This window comes from Barbus barbus, assembly GCF_936440315.1.
Source record: "Barbus barbus genome assembly, chromosome: 6".
In the NCBI taxonomy this organism is placed as follows: Eukaryota; Metazoa; Chordata; class Actinopteri; order Cypriniformes; family Cyprinidae; genus Barbus; species Barbus barbus.
The window spans coordinates 14,288,415-14,309,525 of record NC_136734.1 but is presented as its reverse complement, the minus strand read 5'-3'; the positions used below and the strand labels follow the sequence as shown (position 1 = coordinate 14,309,525).

The window sequence follows — 21,111 nt, the reverse complement described above, 5'->3', positions numbered from 1 at the left end:
TCATTCATGTGTAACAGATTGACAAAATAACTTGCAGAAATACCTTCACCTGATCTGACCTAAATTCCCAGATGTTATCTAGAATGCGTATGTGATGCAAAGAGTCAAGTTTGTTTTGTCCGTTTCAAGCATGTAATCATAGTGTTGTGATGTAAAGTAATGATGTGGTTCAAAAGACACTGGAGGGATGGAGGATGACAGAGGGGCTTCTAACATGCTGTGCTCTATAAGTACCAGTCACTGCAGAGAACGGAGCCTTGTGCCAGACTATTTGTCTGTATTTATGTCATACCAAGCTGAAAGAGAGACACTGAAAATGCATTATAGGGCGTTGCCATTGTGTCACTCATGCACACAGATAACAGATGTGAGGCGCTTGCCATCACGGCAGAGGCTTTTTAAAACACATCTCAATCTTTCAGTTATTTCTAAAAGTGTTTTCAGTGGGAAATTTGACTGCAGATGTTGCTAGAGTTCATCGTTATGTTTCATTGTTGCTACTTTTTCTCTGATGTTCCTCCAACAGTTAAACTAAGACAATCTAGAGTAAGAGTAGAAATATAAAATGAATGTAAGCCACATAGTTCAGATCATTTGGTCTGGAATGACAAAAGTTTGAGTTCATATCGAAACCTGATATTTCATTCGAGACTTTGCTATTTTGGCAAAAAACAAGTTGAAATTGAGATTACTGGGGCCTGTTGCTCTTGAAAACTAGAAGACTTAAGCAAAAGAAATTTTGAATTTATTCACTACGTAATTGTTGATTATTAATAATAAATATATCTTCTCTTAAAAATAAATATATATTTATTTATTTACATTTATAGCAGTGTTGGCTGCAAATGATTGAAGACCGCTTGAATTTAAGATACTGTACAGCACCAACATTTATGATAGCATGATTGTCAGATTTTATTGCTAAAATAATTGACCCTTTGCAGGGAGTTTGACTGACAGGCGATCTGACCAATCATATCGCTGAATCTGCCAATTTTGTGCAACTAACAAACCAGACAAGTGAGTAGATTAACGATGGTGGACTTGGACTTGAAAAATTGTGCTTATTGACGTCTTTTTTTCAGTTGAAACAAGATACCTTCTGATGTTCATTCATGTTTATTACATACTGTAACTGGTGAAGAGGAAGAGATGATCGATTCACATGCCGCTACAGCGATCTGTCACAACATTGTCACACATTAAAGAGGCACAAAACAGTATTTATTGTTTGAAATTCTTAAAAAATTACAAAATTTGATAGCTGAGACTTTGTTTAATACCTAAAGTAACCTGCTCTGTGTTGTCTATCGGTGCGTTGTCAGTTTTCTTTTTGCTCCACAATGTATTGCATGAGAGTGGCATGGCTTGTCAGACATCGCAACAGTAACAAAGCGGGGCGGGTCTTTGCAAAGGGTCAATTGAAAATTGCATTTTGGAAAACACTCATTTATTAAGCTCTGAAACCTTTGCAAATCTTTTGTTTTGAGTCAAGTTTGGAATGCATATGCATATCCAACTGCCAACGGATTTTATTAAATAAGGCTTCGTTATGTCATATCTGAATTAGTCTTGCATAGTCAGACCTTCAGATTGATGGCAGAAGGTCTGGGAACCTTGGCCGCTTTGAATGGTCAAGGCCCCCCCAAGAGGCCATACTGACAGGTAAAGCAACCAATCACGTTTCGTTTTGGGTTGCATCATGTTTTTGGGTGTGGAAATCTCTCCACAATAACAGACTCTGTGTAAAACTCTTGGACATATTTTATAGTCTATGCTGCAAATTTTTCAGAAGCTTTTGACAATCCAATATTTAGTTCATCCTTATAAGCGCTCATCGTCACAGTTGTAAACACGACGTCTTTCTTCATTGATGAGGGGGTTTGGCATCACGGCAGCTTTGTTTCCAGACAGAACGTTAAAGAACGCAACACACACATCTCCTAGAAATCCTGTATAATTTAAACAATCCGACAACGACTTCGAAACTCCTGAAGTGTTTCCAGCTAAGTGTGCCGTATACAGCAGCCATTTAGCCAGTGGTCCATGGGTGTGACGTCTGAGGCTGAGAATATCTGTATCAAAACATTTTCAAAATTTAAAAGGTTTGCCGCTAGGGGGAAATTTATTTTCCCATTATCCAGTGTCTATATGGCTTTTACCTGATCTCAGATCAGCTTTATAATATAGATATTTTTTAATATTTTAATTAAATTGTTTTAAACAGTTCTATCATGACAATCCTAGGAAGATTTTAGCATAATGGATATGACGGTGTTAATGTATTTGGTCTTGGCAGATAGATCTGCTACGCTACTGCTGCTGAATTGTTGCTGCTGTTGGTTATTGCTGTAGCTACTGCCAATACATGCGCTAATACGATGTTGTGAGTATTTATGCTGCTGCACAAATAACAAAGAACCCGTAGCAGATCTAAACAGGTGGAGCTGGGGAAGGTGGAGGGTTTCAAAGGAACTCTGAAAGCACACTGCGAACTGTTCAAGTGAATGCTAACCAGCCATTTAATTATAAGGCAGTAAGTTAATTGGCTATGAATGCAACATGAACCAATCAGCTTGTGCCAAGTATTGTAGTTTAATGCTGTGAATATTATCAGTTTGCGTTACCGACCCATCAGCCTGTGCCATCTAGAGTTTCATGACAGAACTTGGCATTTGTATAATATAACAAGAAGAGTCGTAGTTAAAATTCCCTTATTGTCCTGATTAGCCGAGCCCTCCATAATACACACAGAACAAGCCCTATAAGTTAATAAAAGAACACATATTATACAGACACTTCCTGTTTAATAATATTTTATGATTTGTAGATTGCATTTAATAGATTAGCCCTATACTTTCAGGGAATTTTTTTTAAAAATAAACCTTTTCAGTTGGTATTAAAAATGGTGATTTATGCACCATTTTGACCAGCAGGTGATGCCATCATGTGGTGTTTCAGCACTTCGAAACAGTGAATCGTGCAAAGCAACTAATTAAGTTGAGTTTCGAAAATCTCAGTTTCTCCCCTCACGTTACTATTAGCTACATAGAAAATGGCTGCCTGGGGTGACACCAAGATGGCCACTAAATTGCCTTAAAGGAACTTTGCTTCATGACTACTGTATTTGAGTAACATTTTTTTCAACATATTGTGACTTATATATTAATATCAAACAAGCAAAACATGCGCAAAGCACACACATTTTAATCTGTGCCAAATGAGAGAAGTACATGAACTAGGGTTTCCACCCGTCCCTTAAAATACGGAATCGTCCCGTATTTAAAGGTAAAATGATGCGTCCCGTATCAAATCAATACGGGACGCGATTTGTCCCGTATTTTACAAAGGCCAACAAGCTGAACCAACAAATAAGTATTTTGCAACGTTTATAATGCTAATAGAAATTATAATGAAATCAATTTCATAAGAAGTTAGAGAAGCTCATAATAAATAAGCATATATGTCATATACAATTTGACATTTTAAAAAGTAAAAAATTTAATGTAGTCCTAATTTAAGCAAATGAATAAAAAAATGTATAAAATTTAAATTTATCTCATCCAGGTAACAGCTGCAGAACTGTCAAAAAAAGACTAATAAGAATAATTAATTTACATATATGAGCATGTTTTCTCATGGTGTATTGTTGAGCTATGAGTTTCTCTCGCTGATTATATGTCCTTTTAAAAAATATATTTTTTGGGGGGGGGGTTGCAACCCTAACACGTTTTCCACACATCAGTAGCTTCAATTGCACTTTGAATACATTTTTTAGACTTGCTTGCCGTTTATATTAAATGTCATTTATAATGAATTCCACAATAATTTATGTTTGTTTTATACTTATATTTTTAATTCTTGTTATAAATACCATAAATTTTAAAAGATTTGTTGTGGTGTGAGGTAAACTAGAATACTAAGTGTTTCTAAAGTTTGTAAATGTTTTATTTACTGTTTTTTATATACTGAATGTAATAATAAAATGTGATGTACACTGATGCGACTTTTCTGTTATTTTTCTCTCAACAATGTAATCTTGACTCAGTGCAACTGATTTATTTTCCAGAAAATAGGTTAATCAGTCTCAAACTAATCAAGGGTTTTGTTGTTTTTACTTTTAGAATATGATTCCTGTATTATGTGCTCATGGACTTTATGTTCGCCCCCACAGCAGACAGCCTATGAGTTCATTCTTCCCGCCCCCATGCAATCGTTGATTTACGTCAATCAGTGGTGACGAGCATCAATTAATCTTTAAATTATATGGATTACATTAGGGGAAAGGGAAGGGAAGTGGTGTGTGGCCAAGTATGGTGACCCATACTCGGAATTTGTGCTCTGCATTTAACCCATCCAAGTGTACACACAGTAGTGAACATACACCCGAAGCAGTGGGCAGCCAATGCTGTGGCACCCGGGAAGCAGTTGGGGGTTCGGTGCCTTGCTCAAGGGTCTCACCTCAGTCGTGGTATTGAGGGTGGAGAGAGTGTTGGTTATTCACTCCCCCCACCTACAATCCCTGCCGGACCCGAGACTCAAACCCACGACCTTTGGGTTACAAGTCCGACTCTCTACACAATTCAACCTGTCCATTATCTGCTAAGAGTAAAGATCAGGAGAAATGCGTCACCGCTGGTTGTGTATGAGTAGACGCAGACGCAGACCCTCCCAGAGTCTGTGTGTGGTCAGTCAGTGAGTACCACTTGCTTCAGTGCCGTCACACCATCCAGTCCTGTCACGTCACATTCATTTCCTCCTGTTGCTGATTCACTAATGATTTTTTTTTTTGCCTGCGCGCCGACACACAGCCAGGAATCTATTTAGCCATCTGGACAGTTTATGTTCAGTTACTTGTGTCATATATTATTTTGCACCAGTGGCCAGATCTGTCAGATTAAATTTAATTAGCTTCGATATTGGATGCATAACACTATTACTTGCTAAACACTAGTGATTTGAAGAATAACTCCAAGTCTTAAATATTGTTGCATAACTCATTCCAAACCTACCAAGGGTTAATTTACCAAAAGCATCATTAGCCAACTATGGTCGCTAGTTCCATTAGCAATATAGTTCCATGATCCGGTGTTTCCTGAAACCACATTCTCAAACTTGTGTGGTTGGAACAACAGCTCTCGACCTGTGGTTAGAAGCATAGCTTCTTGTTTTTAAAACTTTATAAACTTACATAGATCATGCTTTTGACATAGACTTACATTGATCAGCAGGTTTTTGATGAGTGCGCGTGTGCATAAATGTGTAAGGGAACTCCGTAGTATGGCGTGAGAGGGAAGCCGCAATGAATCAAACATCAAATAAAGCAACACGATGGAGAACAAAAATAGTGATGTAGTCCTCAGATGCCATGTTCAATACAGCAGCATCTCAGAAATATTATGTTGTTTAGAAATGTGCTTACTAAATAAACCATGTTATAGTGATTTAGAAAAAAATTAATGCCTTTCTGTTGTGCATGATAATCTGATATTAATTGCAGTCTTTAATTTGTTGAGATCAGAAGTTATTGTTTCACCTGTGTGTGATGTCATTAACAACAGTCTTATATTGGTGAATATATTGGTGAATAAACATGGTTCAAACAACAGAAGTTTTAGAAAACAGTCATTAGTAGCTAGGCTCATTCATTTCTGTAAAGATGCATTGTACAGTCATTAAGCAGCGAGTTATGTCTTTGTAGGGCAAACACACCCCAGAGCAGCCCATGCACGAGAAAGAGCCACTCTGTTTTTCTCAAGGAAATGTAAAAAAAAAAAAACCTTTTTTTTCCCACAAAATTTTGCAAATGCCATGCAGGATGTATACACTAATGTGAGTGCTGACATTGACTTTTTTATTCAAATCTGCTGTAGATTTTGGCTTTGGAAACTTCTTCCGTCATGGGGAACCCTTGACCACTTGGTGTGGGAGCCCCCCATATGCGGCTCCAGAGGTGTTTGAAGGACAGCAGTATGAGGGTCCACAACTGGACATCTGGGTAAGCTTGGACTGTATCAGATGGCAATATTATAGTAATATTTTATAGATACCATACAATACTATGTTTGAGTACCATATTCATGTACAATGGTATTTACATTGTTACAGTAAAATGTAAACTGTATTATAAAATTGGAAAACACAGATAGATAGATATAGTCAGAACAGAGAACTGCACTGAAAACATCATTATTATTTCCTGTATTGTGTGTGGGTGGTCCTTTATGCTAGTTCCTAGGCAGAGTTTGATGTTTATGCATTGATTTTCTGTGTATGTGTGTGTCATGCAGAGTATGGGGGTGGTTTTGTACGTGTTAGTGTGTGGCACTCTTCCATTTGATGGTCCTAGCCTTCCTGTCCTCAGACAGAGGGTCCTGGAGGGCCGTTTCCGCATCCCCTACTTCATGAGTGAGGGTGAGGAAGTCAAAGTAACAAAATTACACGACTGTTCATGCATCCTTTAAGCTGTCATAAATAAACAGTGAACAGTGCCAAGGGTTACATGTATGTACTCAGATTTCAGAAATAATGATTTTAGTTACTCTGAAGGAAATGTCTTTGTCTTTTGAGCTCATTGCATTCCCTATATCCTCTTTCAGACTGCGAGCACCTGATCAGAAAGATGTTGGTTCTAGATCCAGCCAAGCGCTTGTCCCTCAGTCAGATCAAAGAGCATCGCTGGATGGTGCAGGAGCTCCCGTCCCAGCGGCCCGTGCTGTATAGACAGGGTCTGGCATGTGAGAGCAAATCAGGCTTGGGTGAATACAGCGAGCAGGTGCTCCGACTCATGCACAGTCTGGGCATTGACCAGCAGAAGACTATTGAGGTCAGTAGATCAGCTTTTACTTGACCAGGATTTAGAATGTGTTTAAATTCCAGTTCAGTTCTTGCATCTAAACAGAATTTGAATTAGAGTGGCAAACAGGATGTAGAACTGTAAACAAAATTATAATGTATGCAAGTGTATATATATATATATATATATATATATATACATATTAGTGCTGTCAAACGATTAATCGTATCCAAAATAAAAGTTTTTGTTTACATAATAAAAGTGTCTGTACTGTGTATATTTATTATGCATATATAAATACACACACATGCATGTATATATTTAATAAAAATTATAAAAGTTATATTTCTATATGAAATATATGTATATATAATTTAAATTATACAAATATAAATACATACATGTAAATATTTTCAAAATATATCCTGTTTGTGTGTGTGTATTTATATATACATAATAAATATACACAGTACACACACATATATTTAAACAAAAACTTTTATTTTGGATGCGATTAATCACGATTAATTGTTTGACAGCACTAATATATAGAGAGAGAGAGAGAGCTATATATAAATTGACCCTCAAACACTAGTTTATTTTCTCTATTCTTTTTCTATTCTATCTGTTTTATTTTTGTTTATTTAAATGTATACGCTCTAACACTAGCTTTCTCTCTTCTTTTTCTATTCTACCTGCTTGTTTTCTTTTTATTTATTATTTTAAAAAAACTTGTTACATATACTGCATTAGACTAACTGAGAATTGTCACAGCACTTGCACCTCTTTGCTATTTTGTTGGTTTTGATAGCTTCTATTGTCCTCATTTATAAGTTGCTTTGGATAAAAGCGTCTGCTAAATGACTAAATGTAATGTATATGTATGTTTTAACTGTTATTTTGGACAGCATTTACACCTTTTTATAAAAAAGAGCAATAAGCAATAAACAAGGCAATAAACATTTATAATTAGTCCAAAACAATGGTCTTACAATTTATGCTTTGTCACATAACCTGCCACAAAACACAAATTCAGAACTCTAGCAATGGTTTGGGCTTTATGTTTCCTCTGATTTGCAAATATGATTATTCCAAAGAACAGCGTTTCAGAATATTTTCAAAACGTACTGATAGAAATGTGGCATTTGCCAGTGTTCTCTTTCCTTGTCTGTCTTGTTCTTCAAAAACTCTTGCTTTTCCTGTCACAGTCTCTTCAGAGCAAAAGCTATAACCACTTTGCTGCTATCTACTACCTGCTTGTGGAGCGGTTGAAAGCGCATCGCAGCAGTTTCCCTGTGGAACAGCGTTTGCACGCCAGCCAGCGCCGCCCTAGCACCATCGCTGAGCAGACTGTTGTCAAGGTAACCCCATCTGTGAAGTCTACCCAGACATATTGAAATGGCGTTGGTATAAAAATGTAAATATTGGAATCATGAGGAACAAAATCTGTAATCCAGCCATCCTTCTTTCAGTTAAACCTCTGTGAACGTAAACCACAGAAACAGACTTTTGAGACCTTTCATGATCCTTTTTATGGATTCATTAACATATTCATGCAGTATCAGATGGTAATACCATGGTACAGAGTCTGTGACTATATGAACTTGGAAAAACAGTTACATTGTACCAAGGTACAACCAAGATAGCTGCAATTCCATGATGTTACCATTGGACTTATTGGTATATGCCTTCATGTTCTTGTTACAGACCATTGCGATTCCTTCTCAAGCGGGCATTCTGCCGCAGGCAGCGCGTCACCTGCGTTCACCTGTTCTGTTGCAGTCCACTACAGACACGTTTACCTTCCCACAGACCCCTGCTTCCCCAGATCAGACACTCATGGAGGAAGATGTGGCCACTCCCAAGGTCAGTTATGTTTCAGATGAAGTGTGCGGCAAAACAAAGAGCAAAAAAAGGTTATTAAATAGATTCGTATGGCACAGAGAGAAATCTCTCATCCTCTTTTCGGGCTTGAGGCTATATTTCGTAAGCTCTGCCAGCGTGTTTTAAATAGCAGCGTTACTCATTGGCGCTGCTGTATGATGGCAATAAGAGCTTTTGTCTGCAGCGTGTGAAGTTCCTCTGCCTGCGTGTCAGCCTGATCTCTTCCTCATTACTCACCCGCAGTATCTCAGCAGCACTTCAGCCTCCTAAAATAACACCTGCGTATATATTAAATAATAAAAAAACGCTCTTTATGATTTCAATGCTTGGTGTCACCATTGGTGCTTTGCGTCAGTATAGGTATCTCAAGCACTTATTTTGCTATTCCTTCATAAATGAATGACTCAGACAGCGACAAGGGAATTTATATATTATATCTGCGATATGACAGTATGCACTGCATGACACCAGGAATATGTCAACTGGCAGAGATTTTACTGTACCATGGTAGTGGTAGTTTGTGTGGCTATCAGAGTGCTTTACACTAATGAATAATAGAGAAATATGGAAATATGGAGAGGGATGTCGTTTAGTCCATGGCTAGTAACTTTGAGGTCACCTAAATCCTAGTGTACTTTTTTTTTGATGAACTGTATTGCATTACACAGATTTTGTCCAATCAAATTCTCTCTGTAATGAAAATGTCCCTCCTCCTAATATCACCTGATACAGTGTAGCAAATCAAGCTTTATGTAGCAAGTCTATTGTCGTTTTTACAATATTTCATAATCCTATTTTAATTAATTGATTTAGTTAACACATTATTAATTGTAATATAATATAAAATAACAATGTATTTTTTTTGTGTCTATTGTTTTATATTGTGATGTAGTTATTGCACAAATGCCAGATTTTAGTTTCTTATAATCACCTTTTTTGTTCCAAAAAAGTTAGTCAAATTAGTCCATTTTTAATGAATTCATTGCAATGCTTAAAATTATTATATATTATCATTATTGTCGTTTTTATTAATGATGATTATTTTCGATAAAAGCTATTAATATAAACTACTATTATAAACTATTTTTGATCAGAGATGAAGCAATTGTCTTTTAAAAAATTATTTCACTGTATTGTCTGGAATGTTACTATTATTTAATGATTTCATATATAAACTATGTTACTTCATTGTCCAAAATATTACTGTTAATAATTATCAAAATATAAATAATTTTTCAACAAATTTCCAGCAAAATGAACTATTATGTATATACACATACCATGATATAAAATACTGATCATGCTGCTCAGCACAACAGCACAGCTCTGTGTTTGTAAATGCCCCTGATGTGCCAGTGATGGGCCACCCATGTGATGAGTGCTGGGTGTTCTCTCCACTCATGACAAGTGTGACTACAACATTTGTAACCTTGGCTGTCGCAAGGCAATCTCCATAGCTACTGTTCTTTAATTGACGTGCAGCGTTGACTCATCCAGTGGGGACTCTGCCGTATACATACCAATTTGCCCTCCAACAGGTCATTTTCTGTACTGTTGGTGCTTGCAATACCAAGGTCAAGAGCTTCCAAGGGAACAAGCACATTTCTAAAAGTAGTCCTTAAATGGACTGTGAGTTGTTGTTAAACTGTCTGCCAAATGAATAGAAGTAAATGTTTGTTTATGAAGAAAGGGACGTGTGATAAGTCATTCATTTAGCCTAAGCGCCTGTGGAGCTGAACAGATGGCAATCTAGGGATCTCTTCAAACACATTGAGGTCGCGCTCTCACAAACTTATATCAGCTGGCTTATTGTAATTCAGGAAAGCTGCTGGTCGCCTGTGGGCATTTAGCAGAGCAAAATTACATAATTTCTCATAAATGAAACAGATGACATTGTCTACACTCTTAAAAACAAAGGTTACACAAAGGGTGTTTTTGCAGCGATGCCTTTGGAAAAAAAAATAAAGAGAACAGTTTTAGAGAACAGTTCTTAAAAGAAGCATGTTTCTTCTTGTACTGTAAAGTACATTTAAGAACATGTAATCTAAAAGATACTTTTGTGCACTGGAAAGTTTCCATGGATGTTAACGGTTCATAATGCCAATGAAACACTTTTATTGTGGTAGAATGTACCAGAAAAGAGTAACAATGTCATGAACAAAAGAGGAGATATAATCTTGGAGCTTGTAGGAAATACTGCTGCTGCACATAAAACATGAAAAAACTAAATATGAAATAACACCCGTATATAACAAACATGAATTACCCCATAGCAGATCTGTACAGGTGGAGCTGGGGGAAGTGGAGGGTTTCTGAAGCGCCCTGCAACTGCTACAGCAACCACTAGCCAAGTATTTGAATGTTGAGCAGCAAGCTCATTGGCTGCTGATGTGAAAAGAAACCTATCAGCTGCGCCATGTGAATAGTGATGTGATTATATCAGATTGAGTTAGACAAGTTCACAGTAAGATTTAGACTTGAATTTCATGCCAACTTTAAATTATTGTTCACTGATAATCTTTACTATTATATACATTTAAAAGCATTCTTGTTTGCCTCTTTGGGAATAACTAGTAGTTAAATCCATTGAGTTGCAGCTTTGATTTCCCTTGTCAGTTCTGGAAAATGCTAAGTGAAAATGTCCCAAAGAGCTGAGCTGAGCTGTTTCAGCCCAAAATAGTTTTGCAAACGGTGTGTTTGTGTATTTATATCTCAGGTGGATGGCTGCTTACTGGACCCGCTTCCTCCAGTCGTTGTCCGCAAAGTCAGTGGCTCGCTGCCTAGCAACGTTATGGAGACATCCATTGATGAGGGCATTGAGGCAGAGGAAGAGCATGCTGTGCCCCTCGCCGCCTTTCATACAGCTCGCTTTAGTCAGCGCCGGCATACGCTTTCTGAGGTCACCAACCAACCTGCTGTGCTGCCTATCACAGGTTAGTACTGGATTTCATAATGTGTGTGATGAGGGCAGGCAATTATAGTCTTTAATACGCTTCAGTATTAATATATAGTGTCTTAATCATATATTAGCATTTAAATCTTTGAAAGTCTGTTATACTCACCAAGACTGCATTTATTTGATCAATATACAGAATCAAAAAATTGTTAAAAAATACAGTAAAAACAGTAATATTTTAAAATTCTTTCAATTCAAAATAACTTTTTTCTATTTTTTATATAGGCCTATTATAAAATCTGATTTATTCCTTTGATCGTAAAGCTGAATTTTCAGCCTCCGGTCTTCATTGTCACACAATCGTTCTGAAATCATTCTGATATGCTGTTCAAGAAACATTTCTTATTATTATCAGTGTTTAAACAATTGCACTGTATATTCTTTTGTGTAAACTGTATTTGTTGGATTCTCTGATAAATAGAAAGTTCAGAATAACAGTATTTATTTTAAATTGAGCATTCAAATAAAAATTTAAATCTATTAAATTTCCATTTATGTTTAAAATTAAAATAAAAACAATATGCAATAAAAATGGATTCAAACACATGATCAGTTGTATTTAAATTTTTGTGAGGAAGATTTCAAAACTTGGCATCCTAGCTAAACTGCTTACAGTACTTTTTTCCACTGACATTAACAGCCAGCTTTTTTGTAGTAGACAGTTTGTGACTCTTTGATTTTGCTCATGTCGCTTACGTCAAGTTTATTTATAAAGCACATTTCCTTAACAATGGGAATTCAAAGTGATTTACATAATAAAGAGAATAAAATCAGACGTGTAGTCAGTACAGCAAGGAGCATGTTCAGAGAATTCACTGAATGTGTTCAGCAAGGCTTGGATTAATGTTTTACTTTGTAATGTAAACCATGCATAATGTTGCAGTTCTGAAATTTCTTGGTTACTAAGATTTATGTATTCAGTTTTAACTTCAATTTGAGATTTGGTGTTAGTTTTGACACTGAATAAATACGGTTATCCATATTATTCATCCATATTCTTGACTGAACTTCAGTTACAACAAAAGCTCCTCTCTACAGGTCTAAACCCGTCTCTCGGCAGCATGGACTCAGAGTACAGCTTGGGTTCGACTCAAAGTGATTTCAGCTTGCCTGAAGAGAATCCAGCTCTGAAGGATGCATTAAGCACTAGACCTGCCAGCCCCACAGCTCCAGTCTTCCTGGGCATGAAGCCCCCTGAGCCCACCCTTCAGCCGCTCAACACGGAGAGGCAGGGCGTTCATAATCACTCACTAGTCAGTTTCAGAGAGGGGCGAAGGGCTTCAGACACGTCTCTTACTCAAGGTCAGGATGATTTGTGTTCATCCTTTTTTTTAAATCACTTTTTTTTTTTTTACTTTGTCTTTGTTTCTCTCACATTGTTCCAAACCTGTATGAGTTTCTTTCCTCTGTTGAGCACAAAAGAAGATATTTTAAAGAATGCAGGTAACTAAACAGATTTAGTTAGCCTATGACTTCCATAGTATGGAAAAAATACTCTGGAAGCCAATGGCTACCGTCAACTGTTTGGTTACCAACATTCTTTAAAATATCTTCTTTTGTGTCCAAAAGTAGAAAGAAACTCGAACAGGTTTGGAACAACTTTGAACAATTTAACCTGTTAAATTGACAGCCATAGTTGAAATACATGATAAAGTTTTTAGTATTTTTTAGTTTACCATAAATGCTTCTCAGTACAGTACATTCAGCAGCACACTTTAACCATATAGAGACAGTAGAAGTAATTATGAAATTATAATTAAATATGTACTTAAGTCCTACTTCAAAAGTAAAAAAAAAAAAAAAAAAACACTCTTTAAGTTGAAATTATTGCATTTCATATAAAATTTAAACTATAATTCATATTTAATTAAATTGCAGTTAACATGCAGTGTAATGTCCAAAAACATTACATTCAATGTTCGCGCATTCGCACTTAAGTATATTCTTTTAAAGTATATTTCCATGATAAGTACTCTTTTATTTAAGTATTCTAAATTATACTTCTTTTTTGAAGAAAAGCAACACATTGGAGTATGGTTAATACGAAAATACTGTTTAAGTCTTTATTCTTAAAAAAAAATCAGATTTAATTCAATGTGTAATTGTACATTTTTAGTGAACCTTTTTTGTACCAATTTCTTTGGCAAAAAATGACCTATACAGTTATTACACAGAGGTTATTCTGTTAAATGCAGACTGTGTATTAATCAAATGTCTCTTCCCTATAGAAATGCATTAGGTGTGTATTATTTTCTAGTAATTACATGGAACGGAGTCAATTATTCTTATACTCGTTACCACATCTCAAGACATTCAGATGACACTCAGATGTTGTATATTAAGACCCCCGTCGGGTTTTTGTCCTTAAAATGCTCTTGCATGTAGGACTAATTTCTTATGCAGCTCATTTCTACTAAAAGCTATAAGTTTATTTGCTTCAAAAACAGCGCCGTTATTAACTCTCTATGGTGAGAGACGTCATATAGCTTTTAAATTGCTAAAATGTTTTACTGATAAAATCGGCACAGCAGCGCTGAAAACACGTTTTTTTTGTGAGTTATTTGTCTGTACAGTATGTGTGCATTTGTAAGTGAGAGCGAGTGGGAGTATGCACTTTCCGTACATAATAGTATTTTGTGGCAAAAACATGGAAATAATTAGTCATTTTTTCCTATTGTTTACTATATTAATTTGCTGCTTCAGTGTCTTTGTGGGTTTGGTTCTTTTGCTGTTGTAGGCTGAAAGGACCTTTAATAATAACTGAAATCATTTGCTGAAGTGATATGGACACGCAGTGTGACCTGCCTGGAACTAATTTAGTCGTTTGTTACCTTGAAAATAATTACACACCTTAGAACATTCATCAACCAATCAGATTCAAGCATTCAACAGCCCTATAGTATAATGTGCTACAAAAGACAAAATCTGCTACTGTATCCATTCTCCCATATATGTGAATGGAGCAGAAAACCTTGCATGACTACAGTTTTAGTCACTTGAAGGCATGTATTTGCATGTCATAATCAGTGTTTTGGAAGATTTATTGTTAGCGGATAAAATAACCCTCATTCTGAATGATATCTGACCTTCTATGAATAATGACTACTTTTAAAAGCTGTAAATAATCGCAGTGATTCACTCCTGTACTAATTATAGCAGTAGTCAAGACTATGAGTCAGACCACCCCTGCAGCAGTCACAGGAATATCTTCACCAGTTCATCTGACTCTAAATGTCTGTTGCATTTGTTGAACCCAACAGGTTTAGTGGCATTCAGACAGCACCTCCAGAACCTGGCCAGAACCAAAGGTTTCCTGGAGCTAAACAAAGCCCAGATAGTGTTAGGAGATGGTGGAGGAGGCGGTAAACCCACCATCAGTCCCCAGGAGCTCCTAGAGCCTCACCACCCATTCAGCCACCAGGTCAGAAAGCTATTTGTGCTGTTATCAGATCGTTTTCTATTTTTACATTTTATGCATGGGTATTTTGCCTTTGAAAGTGGAATAAAATAGGTAGCAGAATGTTTTTGTCTTAACTTTTTTATTGTTAGACTTAGAATATGGCAGTTCTCTTTGATTTATGTTGATATGAAACAAATTCTAAATTTCAGGGCGAAGGACGCCAATGTCTAAGTGGAAAAGATACGTTGACGTTCACTGGTAAAATGCACCCTTATCTGCTATCCAGGAGGCAGAGTTTGGAGACGCAGTACCTCGCTCAGCGACTACAGGTATACTTAATTACGTATAAGATTGAACACAATAAAGAAAATTTATTGTGAAAATTTGGTTTAAATCACAAATGCAAAATATTTAGAAATTTACTCTTTGTGTTCGTTGGTTTTTGATGGTTTTAAAATTTTTATATCATTTTCGAGTTTCCTTGGTGTAACCATCAAGTAAAACGTAATATTTTCCATATAACATAAGTATATGCAAACACACATATATGTATATAGCTATTGTTTTAAATAGATTTTTCAAGATAAAGGGTATTTTAACTTTTTTGTTGTTGTTGTTGTTGTTCTTGTTTTTGGGTAGTCACACCACGTGACATTTTACAGCCTGAACTAATCTTGCCTTGTCATGACAAGCTCAAATTATTATAATTTTTTGTTGGTTAAATCACATGACTTTGATTATGAGTACAACCATTTTTCAAATATTAATAAGCTTTTATTAAAATATTGTTCTTCTAAGAAATAATATTATAAGATTGCCGAAGTACTTCTACAACTAATTTTAAAAAATGTAATTCTTTGTTTTTTTCTTCATTATTATAATCAGCACAGTTGTATCAACCTTACATTATTGCCTTTATGCACCTCAATTTTAATTCAGAAACTAAGACATGCCCATCATAGAAGATGCGTACTCAAGTCATTGTATGTATTAATTACATTTCTAATATATTATTGAAATTGACAGTAAAAACAGAATCAGACCAAACTAAATAATGATAATAATAAGTGCGATTGACCCAAATATCACAAAACAGTATTTAAAAGTAGTATTTATGCCAACATAACATATTAATCTCTAATCCCTACTGAAAATCTGATCTAAAACCAGCGCGACTTTATGTGCTAGTCCAGTTTAGTTTATGCTGGTTTAGTTCTGGAAATCTGAGCCGCAATTATCTTCATAAAATATAAAAAAAAGAAAAAAATTGACAACTGGTGAACTAGATCTGCTATGCCTCCTGCTGCTGCAGAGAAAATATGGACTTGCTGCTGTCAATAGATACACAGACATGATGCTGTGGGCATGTAAAATATGCTGCTACGTGAATAGGCACAAATAAATCCCATAGCAGATCTGGACAGGTGGAGCTGGGGGAGGTGGAGTGTTTCAGAGGAACTCTGATAGTGTGCTGCAGGACTAGCTTACTATAGTCTCGCATAGCCAGACCTTCAGACTGACGGCTGAAAGTCTGGAATAGATGTCTGCTTTCATTGGCCAAAGCCCGCCCATGAGGCCGTTTGAACGACATGTCAAACAACCAATCATAATTTGTTTCTTTTAGCGTCACGTTTTGGGGAGTGGAATTGTCGCCACAATAACAAACCGGTGTGTAAAACTTTCGGATGTATTTTAAAAATTCTATGCCGCAAACTTTAAATATTTCACATACTTTTGAAAATCCAGCATTTAGTTGACCCTGATAAGCGTTCGTCGTTACATTTGTAAACACGACAGCTTTCTCCTTTCGTGAGGGGCTTTGGCGCCACGGCATCTTTGTTTCCTGGTGGACCGAAAATAAACGCGACACTCGCCTCTCCTAGAAATCCGGTTTAATTCAACCAGTCAGATGACGACTTCGACATTCCTGAAGTGTTTCGAGAAAAGTGTGCCATATGCATCAGACGTTCAGCCAACGTTCCGTGGGCGTGATGTCTGAGGCTGAGACTAAGCTTACTAAAAACACTGAACCAGACCATTTATATGTTGTGCAAACAGTTTTAATGGCTGCATAATCAGCAGAGGCCAATCAGCTTGTCCCATGTAGTAAATAATTTGCTTGCTAGCATGTGAAGGACTGTGCAATCTATAGTTTCATGACTGAGCTGATACTTATTTAAAAAATGGATTATGGCTTGTTTTTTTCAGAGGGCCAGTCAGTTGGCAAGTGGTCTTGGAAGTGGACAGATGTTTTGTAAAGAGGCTGCACCACGCACTTTAGAGCAACAACTCCAGGAGCACAGGTCAGGAACAACTGCCTTCATAATGCACTGATATCCTGAAGTTGTCCTTAAGTTTTATTTATGACACATCTGTTCATTTGTAATTCTCTCCGCAGACTGCAGCAGAAGAGGCTTTATCTCCAGAAGCAGTCTCAGGTACAGGCTTACTTCCACCAGATGCAGCTGGCTGAGGATGCTTACCGCCCTCCCCAGGACAGCAGAGACCCCCAGAACAGCAGCAGTCCCTTGTCCAGCCCTCCCGTCACACGAACCCAAACCTTAACCCCTTTTCTGGAGCCCGGCACTTCATCCCTGACATACAGCCCCAAGCCAGCCCGTTTCCCAGACTGGCCTCTGCCGCCAGACAACTGCACAAACTACACCCCATTCCTCCCTACAGAGCCCCTGTACGCGTGGAGTCCTGTTCAGCCACCTCTCCCAACGGGCAAAGCAGAGAGCCCTTCAGCTCAACCTGCACCTGAAGCCCCCTTCCTGGACTGCGAGAAGATGGAGACCGTAGAGGCCCCACAGGGCTGTGTACTCGTAAACTAAATGTGAAATAAAGCACTCTGAGGCTGGCTCTCAGGCAGAAGATGTGGTGAAAAAAACGCCCTCAGGGACGAACAAGACGCCATGGTTTGTGTCACATCTTATAAACCTACAGAACTGTGGTAGACCATTACAGAACTTCATTTTCAGAGATGTTTGTGAGATACGCTAGTGTCCTGAAATGTTTTCTTGTTTTGTTTTTTCTGGTAAGCACAGATTAAATGTAGTGCAGAAACCATAGAGTTTAAAAATCAGTATTAAAGCAATATTCCTTTTCCTATATAATACTAGAATTCTACGAGTTTCAGTGTTTTTATAATTAGTTTGTTTCATCCTTAAATGATCAGTAGCTACTCAAGTTTTCCTTATTAGTATTGTGTGATTTTAAATAATAGATATAATCAACAGAGAAATGTGTAAATATTAGGACTTATCTAAGGGATAAAAAAAATAAATAATCTTAAAGTCAACATGAAACAGCATTGAGTCTATTTTTCTGAGTTATGAACTTCTGAATGAAAGACAAGAACAAAATATAGAGTCAGACCGGAGTTTAAAACATTGCCAACACTTTACAATAAGGTTCAATTTGTTTAAAAAAAAAGAAAGGAAGTTAATTAGGAATCGTAAACTGGCCAGAAAATAAACAACAATGAACAAACAATAATTTACAGCATTTATCAATCTACATTGATTTGAATTTATGCATATAATAATACTTTTTAACTTTATATTTATATATTCGCAATACTTAGCATTAGTAAATTAAAACAAAATAAACAAAGCAACAATAAACAATAGCATATTAATAAATTAACATTAACCAAGATTAATAAATGCTGTAACATATTGCCATTGATTTGTTAGTTCTCAATACCTAATGTATTAACTAAGCACTTACTAATTTAAGTGCTGCACATATTCTGTAATTTTGCAAGCCAACCCAGACATTATGGTTCGTTCACACCATGTCAGGATTAACGTAATTATGAGATTCTGACTTGAGAACGTTCATGTCCTCTTAGAATTCATAATTACAAATTGTGAATTTTCGGAGAGCTCTGACTTGTACCAACTGACTGCTGCAACACCGCACAAAAACACTTCAAATGACAGCAATTTCAGCTACGAATTGTAGTGAAGTAATAATATTGGGAAATATTTCTGTTTAATAATTGATTCATATAATTAATAATAATTCCAGTAATTGACTATTGTTAATGTCTTAATAATGCCAGGATAATCTACAAAACATAAAAGACATACAGTACCTTAATGCAGCCAGCACAGTTGAATTCATCTAATGTCCCACTAAATAAAGTTTATTAATAAGGCATTTGCATAAGGACTGTTATTTGATGTATTGTTTTTTTTCTATTGATTACTCAAATTACACAGACTTGTTTTGGCATTAATAGTGCCATAGAAATGTATAATTCACAGTTCTGGCACAAGTTATCATCTAGTAATTACGACATGGTGTGAATGCAGCATTGGCATCACCCTGGTTCCCTCGGCAAAAGCCAATAGGATTTTCCAATTCGATTATTGTGTAAAATAAGCTCTGTGGCCAGCAAAAGTATGATTCTTGCACGTTTTGTTCAAGACAATGAACATAACATTTGTGAATTTTGAAGACTAAATACAATCACCAGAAGCGGTCACACAACTTCAATGTCACCACCATTAAACTTCTCACAACTCTTAAGGCCTTTATTTAAATTCTAAAATAAAGTTGGAAAATTTGAGTTGGAATAGTTTGAGGAAGTATAAACCAAACAAGGCAGTAAAAGATGATTTTTCATGTTTAGTGTCATGTTTAATGCCACTTGTTAGCAACCACCTTTTTCAAAATGATGGGTGGTGTATTACTTTGTTTTAATGAATAATGAGCTTGTGTGAACCACAGAATTGATTTCAGGCATTGACGTTGTGATGATTACTCTGGGTTTAGGACTCATTCCTGTAGCTCTATTGTAAAGTGTTACCACATTTCTGTTTGACCATTAGTAAACATTAACAGGCAAGACCTAGATGATGTCAAACAAAGTAAAGTTGTTTCGGGTGGAGCAATGATGAAAGATTACAAAATAATCTGTGAAATAATATACACCAATGGTTATGCAGAGTAAGACCAAACAACACGCGTTAAAGTAAATAGAGTTCGTTTTGAGTTCATGTTGACTTTAAAATCACACTACCTACTTTGGACTTATCAGAGTGGACTGGAGAAGTAGACATGGACAAGGTTACAGTACATGGTTTTTCTGACAGTATGTTTGCTTTTAGAGCATTCAGAATTACATGGTTTAAACCAATCAGAATTAACAATGATCTCACACAGCGTGCACTATGACTCATACCGAAGTCCAGCTGATTTTTTTAGAAACTTAAGTGTTGTGCCTTTCAATTCTTCTTCTTCCTCTTTGAAGAATGTCTGTTTTTAGATTTAATTCTTCATGTACAACTTCCTGTTTGGAAATGCAGTATGAAGCACCCTCTTTTGACAGATACCTTGAACCAAAGTCTCCATTTAGGTTGTATTTTGAAGTCCACTATGTGGATTGTTCGGGAACCATCCAGCTACATGAGATAGCGGTCATGGTCCTACAGTATATGCCATTCAAAAGCATAGCAATATCTAGAGTAATAGTTCTGATGTTTAAAATGGGTGTTGATATTGATTGTTGTCATTTTATGCCTAAGGAGGAAAAATATCTTATTGTGACTATTTAGAATTTGTAGTCAGATGCTTCTTGACTATTGTTGATATTAATACCGATATTGAAAAGTGAACTGTTTTGTTATAGTCGTTTTTCAGTGCTAAAATGTTTCCCAGTATGTAATCACAATATGGATTTTGTTATATTCAGTTGAAAATGCAGAGTTCCTTGCACAAGGGGGAATAAAAGTCGCGTTCCTTGAGTGAAAATGTTTGAGTGATATTTTGTTCATAAATATCTCTCATCTACGGTGGCCGAGAAGTGCAAAACAAATCATGATTCTGCAAACATAATGACAAATCCGAAAACAAAATAAGTCAGAAAACACAATAAATCAGACAAACCGGAAGAGGTAGGTATAGTTAGAACCAGCTAACGAATCAGCTCCAGTGGTGCAGATGGTAGATTGTGTGTTATCGTGTTTTTTGACGCGATTGACCGAGTTCGAGTCCGCCTTTTGCCAAACTTTTTTTTTTCAATAAAAATTAAGGAAATAATCCAAAAGTTGAAAATAAAGTATC

General features: G+C 36.4%; 1 protein-coding gene across 2 annotated transcripts in view; it reads left to right on the top strand.

Annotated features, from left to right (window-relative positions):
* LOC306871186 (serine/threonine-protein kinase SIK2-like) overlaps window positions 1–20,789 on the top strand; it is a 31,993-nt gene extending 11,204 nt beyond the window's left edge. For both annotated transcript variants that reach the window (XM_079418957.1, XM_079418956.1), the window contains exons 5-15: window positions 5,874–5,998; window positions 6,291–6,414; window positions 6,600–6,826; window positions 8,005–8,157; window positions 8,504–8,662; window positions 11,397–11,613; window positions 12,675–12,938; window positions 14,897–15,057; window positions 15,246–15,365; window positions 17,245–17,339; window positions 17,435–20,789. In XM_079418957.1, coding sequence (XP_079275083.1) covers window positions 5,874–5,998; window positions 6,291–6,414; window positions 6,600–6,826; window positions 8,005–8,157; window positions 8,504–8,662; window positions 11,397–11,613; window positions 12,675–12,938; window positions 14,897–15,057; window positions 15,246–15,365; window positions 17,245–17,339; window positions 17,435–17,870 — 2,081 coding nt within the window. In that variant the 3' untranslated portion in view covers window positions 17,871–20,789. The remainder of the gene's footprint in view (window positions 1–5,873; window positions 5,999–6,290; window positions 6,415–6,599; window positions 6,827–8,004; window positions 8,158–8,503; window positions 8,663–11,396; window positions 11,614–12,674; window positions 12,939–14,896; window positions 15,058–15,245; window positions 15,366–17,244; window positions 17,340–17,434) is intronic.
* Window positions 20,790–21,111: the final 322 nt, after the last annotated feature.